This window comes from Myxocyprinus asiaticus, chromosome 29 (assembly GCF_019703515.2).
Source record: "Myxocyprinus asiaticus isolate MX2 ecotype Aquarium Trade chromosome 29, UBuf_Myxa_2, whole genome shotgun sequence".
In the NCBI taxonomy this organism is placed as follows: Eukaryota; Metazoa; Chordata; class Actinopteri; order Cypriniformes; family Catostomidae; genus Myxocyprinus; species Myxocyprinus asiaticus.
This window is the reverse complement of record NC_059372.1, coordinates 9496964-9523212: the sequence shown is the minus strand read 5'-3', so window position 1 is coordinate 9523212 and position 26249 is coordinate 9496964. Positions and strand designations below refer to the sequence as shown.

The window sequence follows — 26249 nt, the reverse complement described above, 5'->3', positions numbered from 1 at the left end:
GATCGCTTAACCGTATTTTTTGAACAAAACAGCCCCCAGATGGGACCTGTGAAAATCTGCATTCACATGACGCTAGAGTGAAGCATCAGCATTTCCCTGGCACCATGTTGCGCTTCTGTCTTACTGGACAATTTAGATAAAGGTAAATCATTACATGCGCAGTGCCAGCACTCAGAGCAAAACAAAATGTTCTCTGCAGTGCTTTTTATGTGGAGTTCATATCGGCAAATCATGTAAATGCGGCTTCACGATTTCTGTTGCAAAGTGAATAGCCGCAATTAATATTGTGAAGGATGAGGGTTTAAGAGATTTAATGTCCATTGCAATGAATACTGCACCTATGGGGACTAGTTCTTTCATTGAGTCAACCTCTCACTTAGACTTTGGGAAACGTTAAATGTTACTTGAATTGGTGCTATTTTAGTGCATTTCTATCTTTATACTGTGAAATACTTTGGAAAATTTGAATAAATGTTTTTTAATTTTTTTACATATTTTTTTATTAGATTTTTTTAAGAAGGTACTAAATGCATTTTGATAGGAAAATAACAGGGTTCCCACACGTCCTGGATAAACTTTTTTTTTTGTATAATAGAACTGTTTGACTGTGTTGCTAACAACGTCAACGGTTAACTGTCATGAACGAATTCCTGTCACTTACTTTCTCTGCTCATCTGCTGTCATCTCTACTCTGCTCCAACTAAATAGTTTAAGTATTGATTTAGTACAAAATAAGATTTTTTCATTTCAACATTGCTGTTGTGTTAACCACAAAATCATTTGATTTATAAACTATAGACAACGATGGCAGTCAGACTACTGATGTTGGAAGCATTATGATTCATTTTCATTTTCAATAATTCCTCGATCGGAGCCTGCATACACAGCAGTTACCACTTGTAGTGTAGGAAACCAGGGACAGAATCACAGAATCTAGTCATAAAAATGCCATTAGCTATAAAACGCAGCATGTAATGTAAAATGACATATTTTGGCGAAAATGTATGTTTGAATGCACAATTAATAAAAAATAAATAAAATAAATAAAAATTGCTATATGTCCTAGTGTGATAATTTAACTGCAAAAGTCAGTGATTTAATTGAATAAATAGGCCTATGTAATCTGCAAGTGATGCACGCTTCAAAATGAATGTGTGAAGACAGCCGCTCATACGCTAAAAAACACCTCATCATGCGGCACTCTTGTGTGTGTGAGAAGACAGAGAGTAGAGCACTCTGAAGTGCACAGCACATACAGACTATGTATTTATTTAATTAAATAACAGTTTTATTGTGATTAATATTCACACTGGGCCATGTAGCGAACTGCTTATCTGGAGGTGAGAAACTACCATCTAAAACAGACAGAAAAGCCTAAATAAATGCTAGATTTAAATGGATGCATGTATTTCTGCTTAAATGTTACACTTGTTGGGCACATAAAATGTCCTGGAAAATTGTGCCATGAAAAAGTGGGAACCCTTAAATAAGTATAAATAGGTTCAAATTTAATCACTTTCAAAATCTGCGATTAATCGTGATTAACTATGAAAAATCATGCGATTATTAGGGATTAATTATTTTAATCGACTGACAGCACTAGTTTTTAGAGATTCTGAGTTTATCGTAATGGATCAAACTCATCTTGACCTGAACAAATCCACATAATAAATACTTATTTTTCAGATAATGAGAGTTTTGTGTTCCACTGAATAATAGAGGTTTGCTCTGTGTGTTTATATTGTTATTTGTCCTTTTTTGATGGAAAATTTCATCCAAAAATGAAAATTCTGTCACCATTTTCTCACCCTGTTGCTGTTCCAAACCCAAATGACTTTCTTTCATGTAGTTTTAAGAGGAGAGACATCCTCATTCTAGAGAGCATTTTATTGGACTAACATTTGTATCCGTCCCTGTGCAGGAGATCAGCAATATTTTTGGTCCGTTTTCTCGGAAGAAAAAAGACTCCTACATTTTAAATGCGTATATCTGCTGAAAGTTTATTTTGTCAACTTTTAGGAGTACACTAGGATATAGATGACCTCAAAGATAACAGACATGGTCTAAAAGCCAATTTTTCTTTTAAATGTTTGGTTTTCACACTTGTTTGTCACCTCTACTATCTCTCGTATGCCACCTGTTTTTGTGCTTATTGTGTATTTTATCTGACTCACACTTAGAGGCAATCCAGGCAGACAATTTACCCATTAACAATTTGCTTTATTTTGGAGATAAGAGGCAAACACTGTCCTTCCTTTGTTGTTGGTTTAGCGTACAGTTAGTGCTTCTGTTGATGAGTGTGTCGCCTTTGTGTTCAGTGACAAACACAGGTAGAGCACATCTTTTGTGTTGTCTGGAATATTTAATGACAAATAATGCGTAGTGGACGAAAAAGACATGTTGAACACACTCTTTTTATTTCCCAATTCATGAGTCATTTTTTGTCCGAGACTAACAGAATGAAGTACTTGAGTTGAGCAACTGCTAAAACTACATAATTACACACTCAGCCACATGAACTCGATCTGGGATTGCATCTTTATGAATGACAGTGTACTGCACAAGACCATTATGTTTTAATTTGAATTGTTACCTTTTCTAATCGGTTTCACTCGCTTTTGCATTTCTGATTTCTGATAGAATACAGTGACAGCTTTATGGACAAATAGTGGCTGATCTATGTAGATACAGGTCATTAGATTTACTTCTTTTTCTTGTATTTTAATTTAAATTTGTATTAAAAGTCTACTTAATATAATAAAAATTGGTGTTTTGTGATGCTTAGTCCATGTCTGTTAGCTTTAAGGCCATCTATATCAAGCATATGCTTGTGTACATCTAAAAGTTGACATTAAAATATAGCAGATATACACAAATAAAATGAACAGTCTTTAACTTCTAGGAAAATCCACAAAAAATGTCCTGATCAGGGGGTGCATGCACATTTTTGTCCAATAAAAGGCTCTCTTGAATGAGAATGTTCCTCCCCCTAATGTCATCTGAAACTGACTAGCAATAGCAAGTAACAAATCATGGTTAGGCAGTGTGTATTAAACTACAATAAGTCTATTGGTTATTTAAAAAAATGACAAGCTTTTCGATATGTCACACTCCAACTTCCTGTTTCAATAGGAAATAAGTCAGATTAAGAAAATTGCGTTCGACAAACCATTTCATAGTGTCTATGAACAATCTACGTGTAAATGAGAACATCATCTGGTTTGCTAATTGCTAAAACACCAGCCGGTTTATGATAGGACAACAAAAATGTATATGAACAGTGAGAACCTTTCTAGATATTTATTGGTTTGTTGATACTGCCCATATGTGTACAAAAAATAAATCCGAATCAAGTATTTCAGCAAGCGTTGTAATAGAGCAAAAGTGCACACCCACTTTTTCACATCCATCTTTGTTCCGAAAGTATTTTTCCCATTCATATTTTCTATAGGGGGTAACACTTTATTTTGATGGTCCCAAGTAGATATTTAACTGACTATAAGTGACTTATCAACTGGCTTGCTATAGCTAGTAAACTGTGTTTCAACAAACATTCAGTAGACTTTCAGTAGCCTGTATATAGATCTCTATTAACGACCTACTTACATTATTGTTGATAACATCAGTTCATTAAAAGATCATTAATAAAGATCTATATACAGGCTACTGAATGTCTACTGAATGTTTGTTGAAACACTGTTTACTAGCTATAGCAAGCTAGTTGATAAGTCACTTATAGTCAGTTAAATATCTACTTGGGACCATCAAAATAAAGTGTTACCCTATAGGGATTTCAGAAATTCCTTTATAAAATAGTTTTAAACCATGTACCAAACCAACCAACCAACCCCGAGGTGAATCAGAACATTACAAACTTTGATTTGACCATGGATATTAAAGTGGTTGATTTTAAGTACAGAAACAACATATTTGTATTTTATTGCAATATATATATATATATATATATATATATATATATATATATATATAAAATAATATATATTGTTTGCATGCAGTACCGGTCAAAAGTTTTGAAACGCTTGACTGAAATGTTTCTCATGATCTTAAAAATCTTTTGATCTAAAGGCGTATGCTTAAATGTTTAAAATTAGTTTTGTAGACAAAAATATAATTGTGCCACCATATTAATTTATTTCATTATAAAAGTAAAATTGAATTTGAAAAAAAATAAAAAAATAAAAAAATAAAAGTTTTTGAAATTGATGACTTGGACCAGATAATAAAGAAAAGCAGCCAATAAGTGCCCAACATAGATGGGAACTCCTTCAATACTGTTTAAAAAGCATCCCAGGGTGATACCTCGAGAAATTCTGCAAATTCTAGGCAAAGGGTGAATACTCTGAAGATGCTAAAATATAACACATTTATGATTTATTTTGGATAATTCCCATAGTTCCATTTATGTTATGCCATAGTTTTAATGACTTTACTATATTTCTAAAATGTGAAAAAAAAATATAATAAAGAATAAGTGTTTCAAAACTTTTGACTGGTAGTGTATATATATATATAAAGCACTTTTGCCGCTGTTTGTTTGCAGCAATTTCTGATTCTTTTGATTGGATCGATTTTCTCCCATTTTTTATTTTTTATTTCTGAAATTTCGTGAACTGATGGCTTCAGCAAAACCATATACCATCGATTAACAACCTTGGAGCTCACAGTTGTTTTTTTTTCTTTTCTTTACAAAACTTTCAAATATACAACAAAAAAGGCACCAAAACATTAAGACAAACATATTAACTAAGCTGAGCAGACATCAACATAATGACAAAGGAGGAAAAAAGAAAAGAAAAAGAGTGGGGAAAAGTGGAAAACAGGTTTTTGTAAAACCTTTCTAAAAAAAAAAATAATAATAATTTATTGGCATTCTTATTCTTTAAAAATCTCAATGAATGAAAACAAATATACTTCATTCCAAAAAATATTGAAAACAGGTTGGGACTTCATAAATGTATCTTTGTATATAAAGAATTTAGCCAGGTTGATTATGCCACAGTAGGTTTGTCTTATAACTTATCTTTAAAAATCAATTCACCTATGGAGAAAATTATGAACTGTTGCACTCTATAAGTGCATGCACAGGGCAGTTTTTTTAGATAAAAAAATGTCCTTAAAAACTAGAAAGTTTTGTTTTAAGCGTGCTCATATCGCTTATCAAATGTGTGTCAAAAGGTTTTTGTGTTGTTAGCGGCAGAGCCTGTTGCCTGCAGGTGCCCAACCCCCCCCCCCACCCACCCACACACACACACACACACACACACACACACACACACACACACACACACACACACTCTGTGATCTTTCATGCATGATAAACGGCAGATGGATTGTGTGTGTGCTATGACTACTCTCTCTTATTGACACCGTTTTTGGCTTTGGACAGGTGGCAACTGGCAGTTTTGCTTGCAAATAAAATCCTGTCGCAGCTGTGAGATTAGAAACCTTCAAACCTTCAAACCTTCAAAGTCCATGATGTTGTTATTTTTTCCTTTATCTCTTTCTTTCTTCAATTGTGTTTGCATGTTGTTTGTTTCTGCACTGCTGTTCAGAGTCTGCTCTATTGATGTACGTGGTGTGTCGTCTAGGTTTTGTTTGTTTTGGTAGAGTGCTAGGTTCTGTTTAATGATCTAAGGGGTGTTTTAGGTGCTGGCCAGGATCCACGTCCATGGTAAAATATTTAGTCTATCAGAGTATTTCTGTGACTCACAATAAAGACAGGTTTAGATGGGATCCAAAAAGTTTTCAGATTTCCGTTCGAATGCGTTTTACCGATCAACCGATCAACCATTGCCCTTAAACAAAAGTTATAAAATTTGGTGGTTACGCACTGTTTTTAAAAGGAAATAAGCATCTGATAGGAAAATGTTTAAAAGTGCATTCAGATACATGCACAAGACATCACAAAACTTCTGCAGTGTGTTTGATATTAACATGCAGTGACACAGATGAGAAGCGCAAAAATTTGTAGTTCAGTTAAAACAGGTCTTTAAACGTCATGTTCATGCTTAGATTAAATGCAGCTTTAATTGGGAGAAACTGTGCGGCATTTTTTCACGCTTCTTTTGCGCTTTATTGTCACACCGACGTAGTGATTGGTGTATGTTGTCATCAGTGTTAATTATTCCACAGTTTTTGTTTTAGTCATAGTTTTAGTCTTTTGACGAAAGTGTCTTTTTAAAATTAGTCAGTACTTCATATCTTAGTCAAGTCAAGTCAAGTCAAGTGGCTTTTATTGTCATTTCAACCATTTACAGCAGGTACAGTACACAGTGAACTAAAACAACGTTCCTCCAGGTCCATGGTGTTACATAAAAACAATTCAGAACTACATGAGACTACACAGAACGAATTAAGTCTATACTGAACTACACAGGACTACATAAAGTGCTCATGTGCAATCATGTGCGAACAGCACAAGACAATATAATAATTACTAAATAATATCTTTTAGTCGATGATAATGTGCAAAATGACAAAAATGTGTGTCAGACTGTAACAGACCAAACTTTAAACAAATATTAAAATATTTTGAAAAAATTTAGAAACATTTTCTTAATTTAAACATGTCACAACTACAGGATATAAAAGATGAAAAACCTGTAAATACATGAGCACCTGAAATAATAGCATATAAGAGATATACTGAAGTGCTATTCTTTAGAAGTTAGCCTACTGTATTCTGAATTTTTCATGCTTTAAAGACTGTAATTATAGCTATATACTGTAAATACCATAATAGTCTTTTAATATAATTTTTTTCTTGTCATATTTTCGTCAACAGTATGCTTTAATAAAATGTTTGATTCTATCAGAAAAGACTCTGGATTATTGGGATTAATACAGACATAGGAATACTTGTATTATTTGGCGTAAGCCCCGTCCTACGGTTCAGTGCACTGATACTTGCTTTAACCGTCGAATCCTGCTGGAAGCGATGACGGCAGGGGAGTGGAGCTTATCCCACTCAGGGCGGGACATAAACTTGTGGTGATGGGGGTGAAGGGTAAGCCAATGAGAAACACCTGAGCGGGCTTATAAAGCGGAGACTGTATTGTGATTGGATGAGATGCCTGATAGAATGAATCCCGAGATCTTCCTGCTAGAATTACGCTTACGCTTACATTTGTCATCATTGTGCATCTTTTCGTCTCGTATTTGTTGTTGTCTGTGATTTCGTTGACGAGAATAACACTGGTCATCATGAAATCATAGACCCCTCGAAATCCTAAAACAAGTGGTCAAAAGAGCCACGAAACTAATATTGCGACCAGGTGTAAACGGTGACGTCTCACCAGTCCACTTGTGATCGGATCGACCAACATTTTTTTTTAATTTGGAATGCCCAGTTCCCAAAGCGCTCTAAGTCCTCGTGGTGGCGTAGTGACTCGCCTCAATCCGGGTGGCGGAGGACGAATCTCAGTTGCCTCCATGTCTGAGACCATCAATCCGCGCATCTTATCACGTGGCTTGTTGAGCGCGTTACCATGGAGACATAGCGCGTGTAGAGGCTTCATGCTATTCTCCGCGGCATCCACGCACAACTCATCACGCGCCCCACTGAGAGCGAGAACCACATTATAGCGACCACGAGGAGGTTACACCATGTGACACTACCCTCCCTAACAACCGGGACAATTTGGTTGCCTAGGTTTACCAGGTGTAAAAAGAGCCTATGTGGTACTATCAAAACATTACTATATTTTTTTTAGCATCATGACCAGCTTGACACAGAAACATTGGCTCAACCAGTAGTGTTAGTTTGAGGTGGGAGTTTCTGTTTGGCTGATCAATGACAAACAAAGGGAGTATTCAGGAAACCTGTTTGAAAACAGTGATTATTTTTGCAATTTCATTTGATGATGCTAGTGGTGCAGAAATAACACACTTCAGCTTTAAGCCATACTTAAAAATGTTTCACACCAAGTTACATTTATTGTAATGAAAGAAAGTACATTTGTCAAGCAACTTGGAGGTTTCTTAGGTTTTAAATGACAAAACAATAGATATACTGTTTAGAATTTCTATTGTGACACTTACTGGTTGTCAAACCTTAGTGGAACATGTCCATAGTTAATGTGAACTACCACACCTGTGGTTACTCTGCTAGGACACCTATGTGACCTTGAGGGGAACTGACTTCATACATCAACTAAAAATCACCTAGACACAGGTTGGTTAGTGGCAAACTCAAAAATGGCTCAGAAAAGGGAAGTTAGTTCCGAGAAAAGGTCTAATGCCATTTGTTTGCATATGCCATTTGGTTTGATATTTTGTTATCTAATGTAATGACATTCACAGAAGAGTGGTTTAAGTGTCCAAATACTTCTCGGGGCCACTGTATGTGTTTAACTTCTGCATTTCTACTCTTAATGTGAAACACAGAAGAACAGAAAGAGATTTTGCATTTGTTTTGGAGGGTTTCCCCATCTTGACTGAATGTTCTGGAGTAGTTTGACTGTGAAATCCTTCTGAAATGAGACACAGCTGTCTTTGGACAGAGTCTGGCTGATTTTCCTCTAGTGTTTATACACCAAGCTGGGCTTCCACTTTCAAAGCCTCTATGCCTAATATTAAAAAAGAAAAAAGAAAAACCCATGGGATCCCGATGAAGGAGATTTTGGTACAAACTGCAAACAAACAGAACGGCCAAGGAAGAAGCACTCATCACCTGTCGTGGGGGAAACGGAGCAGTGTGATCATAAAGCAGTTTTAAAGACATGGTCCTGGCACAGCCTGTGGAATCCCCCTCGCTAGTGCTGACTCATTTGAGCCACATGTGTCTCATTTGAAGGCCAATGAGGGGTTTCCCACATGCTGCCGAGATACAGAGCAAAATAGCTCCTTGTATAATGACTAATTTGGTTGTAATGTTATGTTTTGCTCTGGTTTGAAGATAATTTTTATGTTGTGTTTACTTATATTTGTATTTACTTCTATTACTAGGGTCTCCGAATTTATGATTGTGTGTAGAAGGGACGAGTCATAATCAACATTATGCAACAAATGCTGCTGATTGAGCTTAACTTGTACTGAACCTGGAATATTCCTTTAAATAGAGAACAAATGGAGACTTTTGCCTAGTTTGCATAAGACAATCGCAGGAGACTTAAGCAAAAGTCTTAATTTTATTTAATTTTTTTTAAATATCACTGCTGTATTGTAGTAGTCAATTGAGATATTAAGGAGCTCTCATTTGTGATTTTTCTGTCCTACTGTCACTTCTATAAAACTGCTTAGTCTTTAACACTAGATGGGAATGTAGTCTGTTTTGACTGTTCTGCCATGAGGTGAGCAATGATGTTTGACCATGCACCATGTGCAATCTCTTTTGTATGGGAACAAGTCAGTAGGCGAAAGATTATGTACCACTGTGGCTTACAGTGGCAGTGACAGATGAACCTAAAAGTTATCACCCACTTTTACCTGTCATAACAGAGCTGCAGAGTTGAGTCATCATGCACAGGGGAAGAAGCAATGTGTGCCAATGACAAAGGTCAAAACATCAACATTTTAGGGAACAACCAAGCCGGATGGCCAAACTTGTATTTCCCCAAACAACTTTGAGCATGAGAATGTGCGAGAGGGTTTGTCTCACACATTAAGAAACACTGTTTCTTGACTGAAGAAATAGTTTTTACTAGTTTGTGTATTTAAATGTGTGACACTTCCTAAACAATGTTAAAGAAATATTCTGGGTACAATATAAGTTAAGCTAAATTAACAACATTTGTGGCATAATGTTGATTACCACAAAAGTCAATTTCGATTTGTCCCTCATTTATATAGTAATAAAAATGCAAAAATCATATTACAGTGAGACACTTCAAATGGAATTGAATGGGGCCAGTTCATATACAGTAAAATACACACTATTTCAAAAGTATAGCCAAAAGACAAAAACATTATTCATGTCAACATGATTTTAGTGTAATAAATTGCCTACTAACCTTATCTGTGTAAAGGTATATCCAATATTATAACTTTGTTTTGACAATGTTTAATCACTTTTTTGGATATAGCTTAACACAGATAAGGTTAGTAGGTGATTTGGTCACACAAAAATCATGTTAACACATATAATGTTTACATGTTGTGGCCTTAGTTTTGAAAGATTGTGTTCACTTCCATTGTAAGTGCATTACTGTAACCACGATTTTTGCTTTAAAAAAATAAAAAATAAAAAAATAAAAATTAGGGACGAGTTGAACCTGGAACATTTCTTTAACTAAACTTAAAAAAACATACTGTAGTAATGGATTAGTAGCTGTTGCTAGTGAGGAGATTTAACTGCAAGTCTTTTGCTGGTAAGATTAGTTTAATTAGCTGCTAGTGTAACAATCTTACAATTATGAAATTCAACTTTTCACTCAGAATGTTATGCTTATAATTTATAATGGAAAACTGTATTTTACACTATGGTCCTTTCAAAATATTAAGTAACAGGGGGCATGGGTAGCTCAGTGGTAAAAGACACTGGCTACCACCCCTGGAGTTCACTAATTCGCTAGTTCGAATCCCAGGGCGTGCTGAGTGACTCTCGGTTGCTAGGGAGGGTAGAATCACATGGGGTAACCTCATCATGGTCACTATAATGTGGTTCATTCTCAGTGGGGTGCGTGGTGAGTTGAGCGCAGATGCCACGGTGGGTGGCGTGAAGCCTCCACATGCGCTATGTCTCCATGGCAACACGCTTAACAAGCCACGTAATAAGATGCGCAGGTTGATGGTCTTAGACACAGAGGCAACTGGGATTCATCCTCCGCCACCCAGATTGAGGCGAATCACTACGTGACCACGAGGACTTAAAAGCACACTGGGAATTGGGCCAAATTGGGTGAAAAAATAAATAAATAAATAAATAAATAAATATTAGGTAACAAAGTTGCAATATTACTCTGTTCAGCTTCGATGATAATTACATTCTACCATACAAAGACTGCAAATTATGTTTTGTTTAAAGTTCCACCTTGATTTGAATAACTTTAGCCATTAAACATTTTTAATTATTCTTAAAAATTAACTTGTTAACTTCAGCAGCCCTATTTTTAACAAATTTCATTAACAAATATTTTTCATCTGTCTCTTTACAGATGGCCAGCAAATTTGGGAATTGGAAGCCACCGTTGACAAAGACAAAAGTCAAGCGGTAAGTCCAGTGGCTGCATTATGTGAATGACTTAACTACCTGTTCATACTATATTCAGCCTTCTATCTGTACACTGTCTATTAATGCAATTAATACAATTATTATCTCATTACCAGACCATGCTGTTCATTGAGGTGCCTTCATACAGAGACTCATCCATTTGCCATCCTGCTAAAGTCAACTTCTACGTAATCAATGGAAAACGGAAGCGCAGTCAACCTCAACATTTCACCTACACACCTCTACCAGGTACACAAGTATTTGCTACTGTACCTTTAAGGGGCCGTTTACACGACAACGTTTTCAACTAAAAACTGAAAACTTTTTATGCTTTTGGCTGTTCGACAACGGCGTTTTGGGGCCTGAAAATGCAAACTTTTGAAAATGGTTTTCAAAGTGCAAGTTTTTGAAAACGATGCTGTTATCGTCTCCGTGTAAACATACAAAACGCGAATTTGTGAAAACGATGACGTCATGCGCACGCGTATTACATGTTCAGTCTATAGGCATGCGCGTGAGTACTTCAAAACAACGCGCGAGACATTCAAAACTACAATGGCGGACTTCAGGACTGTGTTTGTGCTGCTCAAGATTTTGAGTTTATTGACGCTTCTCCAGCAAAGTGTAGATTTACTGCATCACTACTACGACCAGCGATCGCCATCTTGATTGTTTGTATTCACCGCTCTGTGGAAGAATGCTTATGTGCGCAGGCGCGTAGTGTTTCTTTACAAAGTGACATCGCCAACTACTGGCCTGGCATGGATAATACAGCGTTTTTAGTCGTTTTTGCGGATCCGTGTGAACGGGGATCGTTTTGACAACGTTGTCGTCTGTACGCGAAACTTTTCAAAAACGCAAAGGATAAACGTTTCCGTTTTTAGTGCATCGTTTTTGTGTAAATGTACCCTAAGGCTTTTAAAGGGGTATTTAACTGAAAAATGAAAATTCAGTCATCATTTACTCACCCTCGTGTTGTTCCAATCTTTTATGACTTTTCTTTTCTGTGGAGCTCTAAAGGTGATGTTAGGCAGAATGTTTGTTTCAGTCACCATTCATGAAAATTACTGAACAGAAATTGTGCAAAACGAAATTGTGTGCTTCGTTACACATTTCACTGCAGTTTCCCAGGGTATACAAACATTAAAATGTATTGTTTTCAAATGATGCATTAGAGTAAAATGTTTCGATATAACAACAGTGTGTGAGTAATAAAGGGAAAAATAACTTTATACGTTTATAAAGTCAAAATCAGCCATTGTACTCATGATTTGTGTAAAAGTGAATAAAATGCACAATTGTTGTAGCTCCTCTAGTGTTAATTTCACCAGGAAACTGCAGCGAAATGTGGAACATGGCACGTTGTGATGAGGCGTGTTGGTAAAACTCTCTGTACAAGAATGATGGCTCAGCCACAATAGCACATCGGTGCAAGGATGTTTATTTACAGTGTCCATTTTTCCCAATCAGTCCCCAAAAGTGCACAAAAATATTTACAAAAATATATACACAGCTCTTGGCTGGATTTCTTTCTACACAAAAGAACACAAACACACTATTTGGAAAAATGGCACCACTCTTGCACATCTTACTCCTCTCAAAAGAGACCCCATTGTGAGAGAGAGCCTCACTTATAAAGCGGAGGCTCCGCCCACTGTGGACAAACCATTGTATGGTAGGTATTAGGTAAGTATCAGCAGATCAGCCTTCTACAAAAAAGGTAAGTAAACATCAATATATACATATACATATATATAATACAATAAACATAATATAAATATATTATGAATATCCATATTTTCCACACTGTTGTTATTCTCCATAAATTAACAACAGGAATGTCTCCTTTCCCCCAAACACATAAACACAATGGACAGTCCAGCTGCCAGAGGCATCGTGCAGGCATGGAGCGGGAAACTCGGATTTAAGGACTTGCGAAGTGCCACCTGCGTTTAGCCCCTCGCGCTTGCCGTACCCTCGGCGGACTGAACCCGGAAGACGCTACAAGATGGACAATCCACAGCACAAAGACATAGACTAACAAATATACAGATGAGTAAATAAAGATGTTGCGATTCACTTATCAGGTGTGTGCGTGTGGTTATTGGGATGGCAAATTAGTGGGGAAAAGCAATGTATAATGGGAGTGGATGCGTGTATGAAAATAGAGTGGTAGCACAGTCCCAAGTGTGCACCCGAGGGAAAGGCTAAACAACTGTAAGTGTGTGAGGAGATGACGTGTAGATAACTAGATGGGGCCGGGATTGTTAGTGCGGTTCCAGCCGGTGACAGAGACCTCTGTCACATTACCTCCCTCCTTTCCTGGATTGACGAAGCTCGGCAATCAGGACAGAAAGTCCGCTGTGACATTACACCACCTGGCTCTGTGACGGACCTTAAATTGGAATGGCTGCAGGGAAAGGTACCAGCGAGTCACCCGGGCATTATGGTCTTTAATGGTATGTATGCAGGTAAGTCCTCGGTGGTCTGTCTCAAGGTCAAATTCCCTTCCCAACAGGTAGTACCGGAGGCTGTCTAGTGCCCACTTAATGGCTAGGCCCTCCTTTTCGATGGTGGAATAATGGATCTCTCTGGGCAGAAGCTTACAGCTAAGGTAAAGAATGGGTTGCTCTTGGCCAACGTCCCCTTGAGCCAGCACTGCTCCGATCCCCTTGGCGGAGGCATCCACCTGAACCAAGAATATTTGAAGTCAGTGCTCCTCAGGACTTGAGATGTGCACAGATGATGTTTTAACTGTGTGAAGGCCTGCTTACAGTCCTCCATCCAGGTCACCAGATTCTTGACCGCTTTGGTGGTCAGGTTAGTCAGGGGTACCACTATGCTGGAGAACTGAGGTATGAAACGTCTGTACCATCCAACTAGCCCTAGGAAAGATTGTACCTCCTTCTTGGTGCGGGGTCGGGACAGTTGCGTACTGCTTCGACCTTGTCAATTTGGGGTCTCACCTCGGCGTTTCCAAGCTGGAACCCCAGGTAACGGGTCTCTTGCCTCGCCCACACACATTTAGACACATTCAGCATCAGGCCAGCCTCACCGATCTTGCTCAGGACTTGGTGCAAATGTTGGAGGTGATTGTCCCAGGTGTCACAATAGATGACAACATCATCTATAGTGCACAGTAGTCCTCACAGAACATGATCCATGAGCCGCTGGAATGTCGCTGGTGCCCCATGTAACCCAAACAGCATAGTCGTGAACTGGAATAGGCCTATCGGGGTCCTGAAGGTGGTGCATTCTCCGGACTTCTTCTCCAGCGGAACCTGCCAGTACCCCTTACAGAGGTCCAATGTGGTGATATACCTGGCTCTTCAACAGCGTTGAGCTTTCTGAAGTCCAGACAGAGCCTTAGCAATCCATCTTTCTTCGGGACTAGAACAATCGGACTACTCCATGCGCTAGTTGATGGTTCAATTACTCCCATGTCTCTCATCACATTAATCTCCTTTTTCAGTGGAGCTACAAGGCTTTCTGGTACATGGTACGGCCTCTGCCGAATAGGAGTAGGATCTGTCAGGTGGATGGTGTGTTCTAACACATTGGTTCTCCCAGGCTTGGGTCTAAAAAGTTCAGGGTAATCAGCAAATATCTCTGCCAGATTCTCCCTTTGGTCCCTCTATAGGTGGTCCAGACTCACCACAGACTGAGGACGTCTCACAGCCTCGTCATCCACTCTGTCATCATCTTCCTCATCTTCTGGGACCACCTTGCATGCGATCAAGGCCTTCTTCCCCTCAGGTGTCCTTTCTCGCCACTCCTTGATGAGGTTGACGTGGTAGACTTGGCTCTCCTTTCCTTTGTCTGGGTGGTGAACCTCATACGTGACTGGTCCCATTTTCCTGAGAATGGTGTACAGTCCTTGCCAATTTGCCAACAACTTGCTCATAGATGATGGCAGCAACAGCAGCACTTTCTGTCCAGCTTGGTATTCTCTGTGTCAGGCATGCTGGTCATACCACAACTTCTGGGCTTTTTGGGCTTTCTCGAGGTTCACTCGGGCCTGTTATCGGTATGTCTCCAGATGGTCTCTCATTTGCAGCACAAACTGGATAATGTCTTGCCCTCCCTCAGCAGATGATGTTGGCACCTCCCAGCTCTTCTTTAACAGGTCCAGTGGGCCTTGAACAGACCAATCATACACCAACTCAAAAGGCGAAAACCCTGTAGAAGCTTGGGGCACCTCTCAGTACGCAAAGAGCAGAAAAGGCAACCATTTATCCCAGTCCTTACCGGTGTCATTGACAAATGTTCTTAACATGTTTTGAGAGTTTGATTGAACCTTTCTACAAGCCCGTCTGTCTGCGGGTGATATGGACTGGTTTGAATGGGAGTGATACCAAGCTGTCGGTGGAGTAGCTTCATGAGTCACGATGTGAAGTTGGTGCCCTGGTCGGTAATGATCTCGTCTGGGATGCCGACTCTGGAAAAGAGCTGAACAAGTGTGCTGATTACCTTGGCAGTGGTAATGGTGCGTAGAGGGAAGGCTTCAGTGTACCGGGTCGCGTAGTCACAGATAATTAGAATGTATTGGTTGCCAGTACTGCTTCTCTCCAGCGGTCAAACTATATCCATGGCAATCCTTTCGAATGGAGAGGAGATCATGGGTAAAGGACACAGCAGAGCTCGGGCCGACCTGCGTACCGCACTTGTTTTCTGACAGACAGGGCATATGGAGCAGTATGTAAGCACATCTGTGTACATTGATGGCCAGTAAAAATGGGAACTAAATCTGTGGTATGTTTTCTGGTGTGCTAGGTGTCCTGACCAAGGTATGGTGTGTGCAAGATGTAAAATGAGGGATCTTCAACTTTCAGGCACAGAACATACAGAACACCATTTTCCACAACATACATTTCAGCCCCGATAGGCTTGACTTTGGCATCCACCCACCTGTTTTGGCGAACAAGGGCTTCAGTGTTACATCAGCTGCCTGTAATTGGGCAATATTTTTGGGTATCTTCCAATCCCTGACCTCCAAACCCTCAGTAGACCCCTCAGATGTGGGAGTAACCATATACTTCTCCAGTCGGCGCTGCTGACGGGATTATATAAGTTTATTGCTGCCCTGGATCAGACTATCATCTAAATCTGGCAGGAGCTGCAAGGCAACCTTGGTTTGGCCCATGTTAGCACTGGGCAAGACGCATCAAATGCTGTAGCATGACACATATAAGATATATTCAACAGGTCACTTAACACAGGCATATTCCATCCCAACACCATATCAGCAGGTAACCTTTCAACCACCCCAACACTCATCAGATACAACTGTTCATTAACATTGACCATAACCTCAGCTATAGGATACATTTTACTGTCACCATGAACACATTGTATGGCAGTGGTATTGGAATAGTCAGTCAGGTTTTCAGAGACATGACAGTGCTTAATGAGGGACATTGAGCTACCAAGGCCTTCAAAGTTTGTCCATTAATAGTCACATCATGGAAATGGGCAGTAAGTTCAATGCTATCTCCATTATTGTCACCCTTCCATGGCACATAACAAAAACTAGAGAGTTTAGGCTTACGCACTGGACAATTAGAGGCTTTATGGCCTGGTTGCTGGCAATAAAAACACACCAGTTATTTGTTAGTACCAGTAAAGGTGTTACCTTCATTGCCCCATTCAGTGACCTTGTTACCTCTGGCAGCTGACGACTGTTGACATGGCAGTCCTCCCTGACGTGCATTCTGGTACTGCGTAGTGAGTCTGGCAGCTGTCAGTCCATCCGTTGGCTCATGTTCCTTCACCCAGGTCCGGACATCATAAGGCAGAACCCGAAGCAGCTGCTCTAGGATGATGCTCTCTCCTATCTCCTCCTTAGTGCGTTGCTCTAGTCTGACCCAGTGACAGTAGAGCCCTTTAGACAATGGTAGGTCTCAGTGGGTGTCTCTCCCGGGGTTGTCGATGTCTGCCTGAAGTGTTGATGGTAGGTCTCCATGGAAATATCGAATTTCTCCAACAGTACCTCTCTCAGTTCATCATAGATGATGGCCTTGTCCTCATCCATGGCGATGTACGCCTTCAGTACCTTTCCGGTGAGTAGTGGCATCAATCAACATGGCCATTCCTCCTCTGGCCATCTCCAGGTCTTTGCCAGACCCTCAAAACAGCAAAGATAGTTCTATATATTCTCCCCCTCTTGATATGCTGGCATCCGGGGCTCCTGACGTGGCACACACGGCTGCTCAGTCATACGTCCCTATATTGCGACGGGCCCCTGTGGTGGGGAGCTCCAAACGCAGGCTCAAAGTCGACTCTGGTGATCTCTGCCGCTGGATCAACTCTCGGCGGCCTCAAAGTTCGTAGATGAGGCCCTCCTTCCTCCTTTGCTGTGCCTCCAGGAAGTCTCGCATCAGAGTCACCATGTCGCTCTTGGTAGTGGTCATAACAAGCATGTGCTGAGGAGAGCTGGCTTTGGGGCAGGCTCCAGCATCTTCCTCTCCTTCGTCCAGTGTGTCCCAAGCCATGTCCTCCTCCTGTACAGACTTTTTCTGGGATCTTAGACCCTTCCTGGTCCATTTCCCAATGGGCACTGTTTTGCGGCTAGCCATCCCACTTCTGACACCACTTGAGGTGATGCTTGTTGGTTAAACTCTCTGCACAAGAATGATGGCTCAGCCACAATAGCACATCGGTGCAAGGATGTTTATTTACAGTGTCCGTTTTTCCCAATCAGTCCCAAAAAGTGCACAAAAATATATACACAGCTCTTGGCTGGATTTCCTTCTACACAAAAGAACACAAACACACTACCTGGAAAAATGGCACCACTCTTGCACATCTTGCTCCTCTCAAAAGAGAGCTGCACTTATAAAGCGGAGGCTCCGTCCACTGGGGACAAACCATTGTATGGTAAGTATTAGGTAAGTATCAGCAGATCAATCTTCTACAAAAAAGGTAAGTAAACATCAATATATACATATACATATATAATACAATAAACATAAATACATTATGAATGTCCATATTTTCCACATTTTCTTTTGTTATTCTCCATAAATTAACAACAGGAATGTTCCCCTTTTCCCCCAGACACATAAACACATAGGACAGTCCAGCCGCCAGAGACATCTTGCAGGCGTGGCGTGGAAAACTCTGATTTAAGGACTCGTGAAGCACTGCCTGCGTTTAGCCCCTCGCGCTTGGCGTACCCTCGGCGGACTGAACCCGGAAGACGCTACAAGACGGACAATCCACAGCACAAAGACATAGATTAACAAATATACAGATGAGTAAATAAAGATTTTGTGATTCACTTATCTGGTGTGTGTGTGTGGTTATTGGGATGGCAAATTAGCGGGGAAAAGCGATGTATAGCGTGAGTGTATGCGTGTATGGAAATAGAGCAGTAGCACAGTCCCAAGTGGAAAGGCTAAACAACTGTAAGTGTGTGAGGAGATGACATGTAGATAACTAGATGGGGCCGGGATTGTTAGTGCGGTCCCAGCCGGTGACGGAGACCTCTGTCACACACGTAAATCTCAGTTTGCAAAAATGTGGTTATACTAACATTCATTCTGTGAGACAAGGTTGTAATGGGGCCAATCTGTAAACATTGAAATACTCACTGTTTCAAAAGTATAGCCACAACACGTAAACAATACGCGTGTAAACATGATTTTAGTGTGATGAAATCGCTTACTAATCTTTTCTGTGTAAATTTATATCCAATTTTACAACTTGTTACGCAACGGCGTAAACCCTGAAAAGACCATAAAAACTGCAATTTTTAACAACTTTACAGCCCAAATAATACACAAGCAGAAGAATGAATGTGCTTTTATAAAATTATAAGCTTCACATTTCTGCCTTTAAACAAAAACTGTCTCCATTCAGTTCTATTGTAAGCACCTCACTGTAATCTCAATATTTGCTTTTTTTTTTTTTTTAAAGAAAACAAAATATTTTGTTGTAATCAACATTATGTCACTAATGCTGTCGATTGGGCTTAACATGTATTGAACCTTGATTATTCCTTTTAAAGTTTTTCTACATAATGCATTGAACTTTTTTATTTCAATTTAGTAAGGAGAATGTTTCCAATTATATGGATATTAAGGTCTTTTTTGGAACTGATTAATGCAATTCCCTATTATAGTCATTCTCTCATTTTACCTCCTCAGTTCCGGCTATTAAGACAGAGCCAGTGGATGACTATGAACCGGGGCGTATGGGTTATTCCATGTCACAGATGCTCGGGACATCTCCTCAGTCCTACTATAACCCCCGTGGAGTCATCAACCCGGACAGTGGCCTGGTGCCTGGCCTTGTCCCCTGCCAGCAGCCCCGCCTGGGGATCTCCTCTCCAAACCACCAATTTCAGCAGCAGAGCCCGGCCATAATCTACTCCCGTCCGGGAAAGAGCTTGGCGGCAAGCCCCTCTATTTACTCTCAGACGGGAGCCTCTATGATGCCAGATTCTCATCGGTCAGTTCTGGTCCACACAGGTTCTCCAGCCCAATCTTCTCACCTGGGTGGCCAGCATCCCTCAATCATCCAGTTCTCTCCAACCAACCACCATGTACCCAGAGTTGGAGACCCGCCTGCTCCACCACCTCCAGAACATCAGCACATCATTTATTGCGAGGGCTATAACCAGCATGGAGCTCAAGCCGCAGGGGCAAACCACTCTCCTGCCCCAGCACAGGCACCCCAGCATCCTCAAAATTACCCCACTGTCATCCAACAGCAGCCCTTTGTCCAAAGAGTGGCCAAAGACAGGTCACCACCAGTGCAGGTAGAGCCCCAGAGATGTTCCTCCGCTGAAGAACAGAGAACCAGCACTCCTGGACGTGTCACGGTCAAGCAGGAGAACTTGGATCAGGCGTATCTTGACGATGGTGAGTGAAAGAGCTTTGTTTCCAGACTAATCTTACATTGAATTCGGTGACAGTAAGTCAAAAGTTCTTCAGCTCAAATTGATCTGTGCTTACCAAAATTTGAACAACTGCCCCCAGTGGCCGAAATTGGAAGTGTTTCTGGGTGAAATGTCCACAGAGTGGCGCCGAAAGTAAGTTGTAAAGCGTTTAATTGTAAATGATGTAATTCAGTCAACAGCAACGCATATTTCAATAACCATATGCCCAAACCTCAACCCTAAACCTAACTGTCAGTTGAGGAAAAATGTAATCTTAGAGGGAAAATGCAACCTCCGAATCGTGCTCATTATTGATTAACGTGATTACTTCCTGGTTTCCATGGGACAAAAATCCATGTCTCTGCTACTGAAAAATGTATGAGCAAAAAATGATTGAATCAATTAAATAAATAAATATGCTATAGAACATACACCTTTATTTACAAAGTTCCACATTAATATAAATAAGTACTGGGTACTGATACAGATTTCCCGATTTGATTCCGATTCACAAGGTCTCGATTTGATATTTCTGAATAATATGGGTATGTTTCAGTTATAAAGTTAATTTTGCTTACACATGAAAGAACTTCTCTCTTTTAGCTAATGCTATTAATAATACAGGGGACTTTCTAACTAGGAACATAACGTAAATATACATTTTGCAAATGGGGCCTGGGTAGCTCAGTGAGTATTGACGCTGACTACCACCCCTGAAGCCGCGAGTTCGAATCCAGGGCCTGCTGAGTGACTCCAGCCAGGTCTCCTAAGCAGCCAGATAGGCTCGGTTGCTAGGGAGGGTAGAGTCACATGGGGTAACCTCCTCGCGGTCACTATAATGTGTGGTTCTCGCTCTCGGTGGGGTGCGTGGTGAGTTGTGCCTGGATGCCACAGACAATAGTATGGGCCTCCACAGGCGCTATGTCTCTGCGGTAAAGCGCTCAACAAGCAACATGATAAGATGCGAGGACTGACAGTCTCAGATGCAGAGGCAACTGAGATTCGTCCTCCGCCACCCGGATTGAGGCAAGTCACTATGCCACCAAGAGGACTTAGAGCACACTGGGAATTGGGCATTCCAAATTGGGGAGAAAAGGGGAGAAATAAATTTAGCAAATGTTCTGTTGATTCTGTTCATGGCTTCTCTGCTGCATCCATGCTATGTGTGATCAGAATAATTTTTTTAAATTATTTTTATTTTTTATTTTTTATCAACAACTATCTGTGAAGAATAGGACCGGTATAAAAGAGACAGTATTAAATGACAAATGGGTTGCATGGATCTTGTCTTTGGACACATTAAACGGAATGAGTCAAACCATACTTTTACTCTCAACACACAGTTAAAGAATCTTCATGCTGAGCTTCTTTGCCACTATACTACTCAATCATGTTGAGTGAAATCTGAAACTTTACCAGCCAGTGGCTAATCACACACATTTTTAGTTGCATATGCAAGTGATTTACTTGAATTGTAGAGGGTTGACGCATAGAAGGAAAGATCAATCTTGGGATATAAAAATAGATATCGAGATGTTCAAATAAAGATTGCGATGCATTGGAAGATCTATATTTTTAACCCAGCCCTGATATAAATATTAACAACGTGCATTAAAACACTGTAGCATGTAGCCTTCAGTTTGGGAGCTATTGGTGTAGATTTTGATGGGCAGACATTTTTCTGATTTCCTTTAGTACGTATTCATGAACATCAGGATACAAAAAGGCAATTTATTGTAAACACTTCTTAAAAGTTTCACACATACTGTTTAGGAAAAGTAAAAAAATTATTCTGGCATACCATGTCAGTTCATAGTAGCCACGATTCCACTGTGGGGCCAAATGAGGGTGTGCTAGTATGTGCCAGGGCCATTTGCATTCCCACTGTCACTCTTGGGGCTTATTTGTGCCTGCTCTGTGCTTCCTCGGGGCCAACGGCCAATAGCCTTTGGTCTGCCAATTACACTTGGGCCAAAGAAGGCCAACTGGGGATTTAGGCAGGGTCAATGTCAAAGGCGGAGTTTCGCTGAGTCAGGTCAGAGGTTTCAGCACCAAGATACTCATTTCCCAATCTTTCATATCTAGCTACCAGCTTACCTCAACAGATCAACAGAGAATGGAAAATTATCAGTAATGGTCACTAGATGAAATCACAGCTCCTCTGAAGATCTGGGCTGATAAAAATGTGGAACGAAGATGTGTTTAAGTATATTGTCGCCAAACTTAACAAGTTGTGGATCGAGTGCACAATGGTACAGGTTCGGGAAACAATTATAAAAAATTGTACACTGGAACACTGTACAAATCCGTGTTCCTTTTAGGGCAATGCTGGTGAGCTATTGGCTCGATGGTGGGAATGCAGATCGATTTTGGTCTTGCAGCTCGAGGTCCAAGTCTGTTGGCCCCGGCTGACCAGTTGATAGCCCTGGCTACTGTTGCTCAAAAGTGTCTGTCAAAACATTAGTTGAACTGACAAGTAATTTTAAAAATGTCCTTGAAATCTGCTGCCGTACATATACGTGAAATGTAGTGAACAGTTATTCATCACATTCTTTGTCTAATAACGATATAACTTCACTTGTTCACTTGCAGGAAGAGTGCTTGTGCTTCTCATTGTCTTGTCTTCTTGACATTTTAATTTTTCTCTCATTCACTTTCAGCCTCAAGTGTATGACCTTAACGACACTAAAAGTTGACACTAGGAAGGATGTATATTATATAAAGCAGGTTGAATCAAATAACTATTTTGTATGCCTTGGTTTTGGTGTGACTTCTTTCCATTGCTAAGGAAAGAGTGAAACAGGAGTTGATTAGCTGTGATGGACATGACTAAACATTTTCTTTCAAACACACCCACTGTTTAGGTCAAGAAACCAAAGTCTCCAAGTTTCAAAGTAATGAATTTTGAAAATGGACAAACCACGATTTTGGCAGAATACTAGCAAGAAAATATGCAAGATTCCAGTGTCACTTCTGTAAGGCAATCTGGGAGTTCAAGGGGTCGCATAAAGGGGGGGGTTCCTTTCGCCTGTATCTGACAAAGAAATGGGTACTTTTTCAACTTTTGACGAGAATAAAAAAAAAAGAACAGGAAAATGAAGCAGCTCCAAAAGTTCTTGGACATGTTGATGCTGTTATGAATCGCAAAATAAGTGCCATGGCAACCCATTGTCAAACTGTGGAATTGACTGCCTGGGAGAGCTGGGGAAAGCCTCTTTGTTTGTTATGCTTGGCCAGGGCTTCCCCTTGGCCCCATGCCCCCCAATACAGTGGGGGGAATCTATGATAGGATTTGCTTTTTTTCCCCCCACATTTCGAAACTCTTGCCAATCTGGAGCGTAGAGCTCCTATTTGCAGCTGCTGTACTTCTCCAGAAAGGCAGCCTGATCCGAACAAGATAGTGATTGGGTGGGAGTCCACAGAAAAAGGAAAGGGCCATGTTGCATGGAAAAACTAAAGCCGATGGGATCAGAAGCCAAAGACGGAATTTCTTTTGGATACTGTAATAGGGTTTCCCTTTGTAAACAGCAACACTGCAACTGTAGTCACATTAAAAGAGTTACTATGGGATGACCGGGACCTAGAACTTTTGATGTTTTCGTAACAAGGTGCTGTTTTAGGAGCTCTCTAATGAATCTCTTTTGCACCCCCTTTGAATAACCAAGAATTTCTGTTAGCCCCATTAGAGTTTAACACCACTCTGGTAAGCTCATAATGGTGCAAGAGAATTCCCTCATTAAGGCCCCTCAAAGCAAGATGCTGAGATATGTAAACGCTACCTTGGAGAATAACTGTGACCACACAAAACACAATGCGCTCATTGAAATTTTGGTGTAGTGTGGTGTCATAAATAAAACCCATGGCTGGCATCCGGAAGGTTGTTGGACACTTACGGGTTATGGACGCCCCATTCTATTTCTGATGCACTGCATGCACCTGTGAATGTATGCAAGCAACCTTCTTGACACCAAGGCCTCCCACTCTTCAAGACAACATTCAAAGCCATGTAATGAGCTGTTTGCTTTCAGACATTTTATTAACAGAAACTAGGAGTGTAAATAGTTGTAATTAATCACGATTGATTTTGTCATTTCAGAAGTTTCATAAACTGTGTGCTCTTCAAAGTTGTTGAATTAAAATAAGAAATAGTTTACATGATGCCAGTTTACATATTGGTTCTTAGGTTTACTGATTCCAATAGTACAAAAAGTGGTATGTATTATAGAATCAAGCATGTTACCCCTCAAATTCGGGACAATGGGTGTCCTGTATGGAATGTCTTTAGGCCAAAAGACTAATATTGGCAACCTTAACTGTACCTGTATCTGCATTTGGGGTAAAAATGTCTGCTTAATGGCTTGTTACCTTACTTGTAGTACTTATAGGCAGGAAGCCATAATGCAACACTATATATTGATTTAAACATATATTATCTTGTGTCTTAGATTAGGTCTTTCTACTAGAATAATGGTGCCTGATTCTGTAGAGATCTTTAAGCAATGTTATTTTTTTCATATTATTCTATGTTCCATTCCTTTATTTGTATGATTGGAATCATTAAATACTATACTAATGTGTATTAGTTGAATGTAATGTATATAGGATGGTTCTTAACCAGGGGGCCTCAGCAAACTCGCAAGGGGGCTGCAAGATTACTTTTTGTTATTTCAAATTTAAATTATCTGACTATTTAAATCAGCTATATTATAACAATTAAGCTTCATAATAATGCTACAAACAGCTAAAAATCATATAAAAACATATTTCTTATTTTAATTCAAAAATATTTTCTTGTGGTGTTAAATCAACCAAATAAGTTTATCCAAAGTGATAAAAATGAGAAATCTTTTAAAAATCTAATTTAAAACACATGTCAAGTGTGTTGAAATCTTTGTTAATATGTTGGTTTCATACATTTTTGAAAAATATTTTCTTGCATTTTCTACAAATTTTTTTATTTAATTGTCCTTAAAATGTCATGTGGTATAACCATCAAGTAAAAGGCATTAAACTATGTTCCTTACAGCTTTAATACATGAGTGTACACAACTTAATCAATAATGTAAAAAAATGTTTTAAACATACACTGCCTAGCCAAAAAAAAAAAAAAGTCGCAAAGTCTAATAATTCATTGGACAGCCTTTAGCTTTGATTAGGGTGCACATTCATCGTGGCATTGTTTTGACAACCTTATGCAACGTCACAACATTTACTTCCATCCAGAGTTGCATTAATTTTTGGCCGAGATCGAGAATGCTCTTACTTTCAATATTAAACATAGCCGTGAGTTCTACTGTCGATTTATTACGATGTGACTTCACCAAGCGTTTTAGTGATATACGATCAAGATCATTCAAGATTTTTTCCAACCAAATTTCTTCCGTGAAGCTGACGGTTCACCACTATCCTTCCAGGTTTTAATAATGATTTGGAAAGTTCTTAACCCAATTCCAGTGATTTCAGCAATCTCCTTGTTGTTTTCTTTGCTTGATGCAGGCCAGTAATTTGCCCCTTCTGAAACACAGTAACATCTTTTCCACGACCACGGGATACGTCTTCCGACATGGTTGTTTAAGAAATGAGAAGCTACACACTGCATCAGTTAGGGTTAAAAGAATTGTTGCCAGCTGAAACATATTAATCACTGCAATAATGATCCAATCATAGGCTCTGTTTGCTTATTTAAATCCAAACAGCAACATTTGTTTGGTGTGTGTGTGTGATATATATATATATATATATATATATATATATATATATATATATATATATATATATATATATATATATATATATATATATATATATTACAAATATAATACATTTTTGGGTCAAGAAAATCAAGACTTTTATCTCAGGGTTACACTATATGATCTAAACAAAATGTGCCTTTTCATAAAAGTGTCAAAATATCTGATATTATTAACTTCAAAATAGCCACCTATCTTGGTTACCCCACATGACTTTGATTTGGTTGACAAGAGTTTTTCAAATATAAATCTTATTTTAAAACAAAATTGTTCCACTGCTTGGTTTTTAAGAAATATTAATAAAATACTATTCTGTCTGCAATAGTCATGCCAACAGTTATTTTTTCAAGAATTTCAGCTTTTAATATTTTGGCATTTTGGACTTTTATGCCCCAGAAACAAATATAATAAAATGACTTTGAACTTAGAAATTGAAAATGAGCGTCAT

General features: G+C 39.4%; 1 protein-coding gene across 1 annotated transcript in view; it reads left to right on the top strand.

The window, feature by feature from the left end:
* The window catches only part of LOC127419983 (nuclear factor of activated T-cells, cytoplasmic 2-like), a 60858-nt gene that overhangs the window by 16937 nt on the left and 17672 nt on the right, over nucleotides 1-26249 (top strand). Inside the window, exons 7-9 of the mRNA XM_051661866.1 lie at nucleotides 11115-11170; nucleotides 11287-11419; nucleotides 19318-20034. Coding sequence (XP_051517826.1) covers nucleotides 11115-11170; nucleotides 11287-11419; nucleotides 19318-20034 — 906 coding nt within the window. The remainder of the gene's footprint in view (nucleotides 1-11114; nucleotides 11171-11286; nucleotides 11420-19317; nucleotides 20035-26249) is intronic.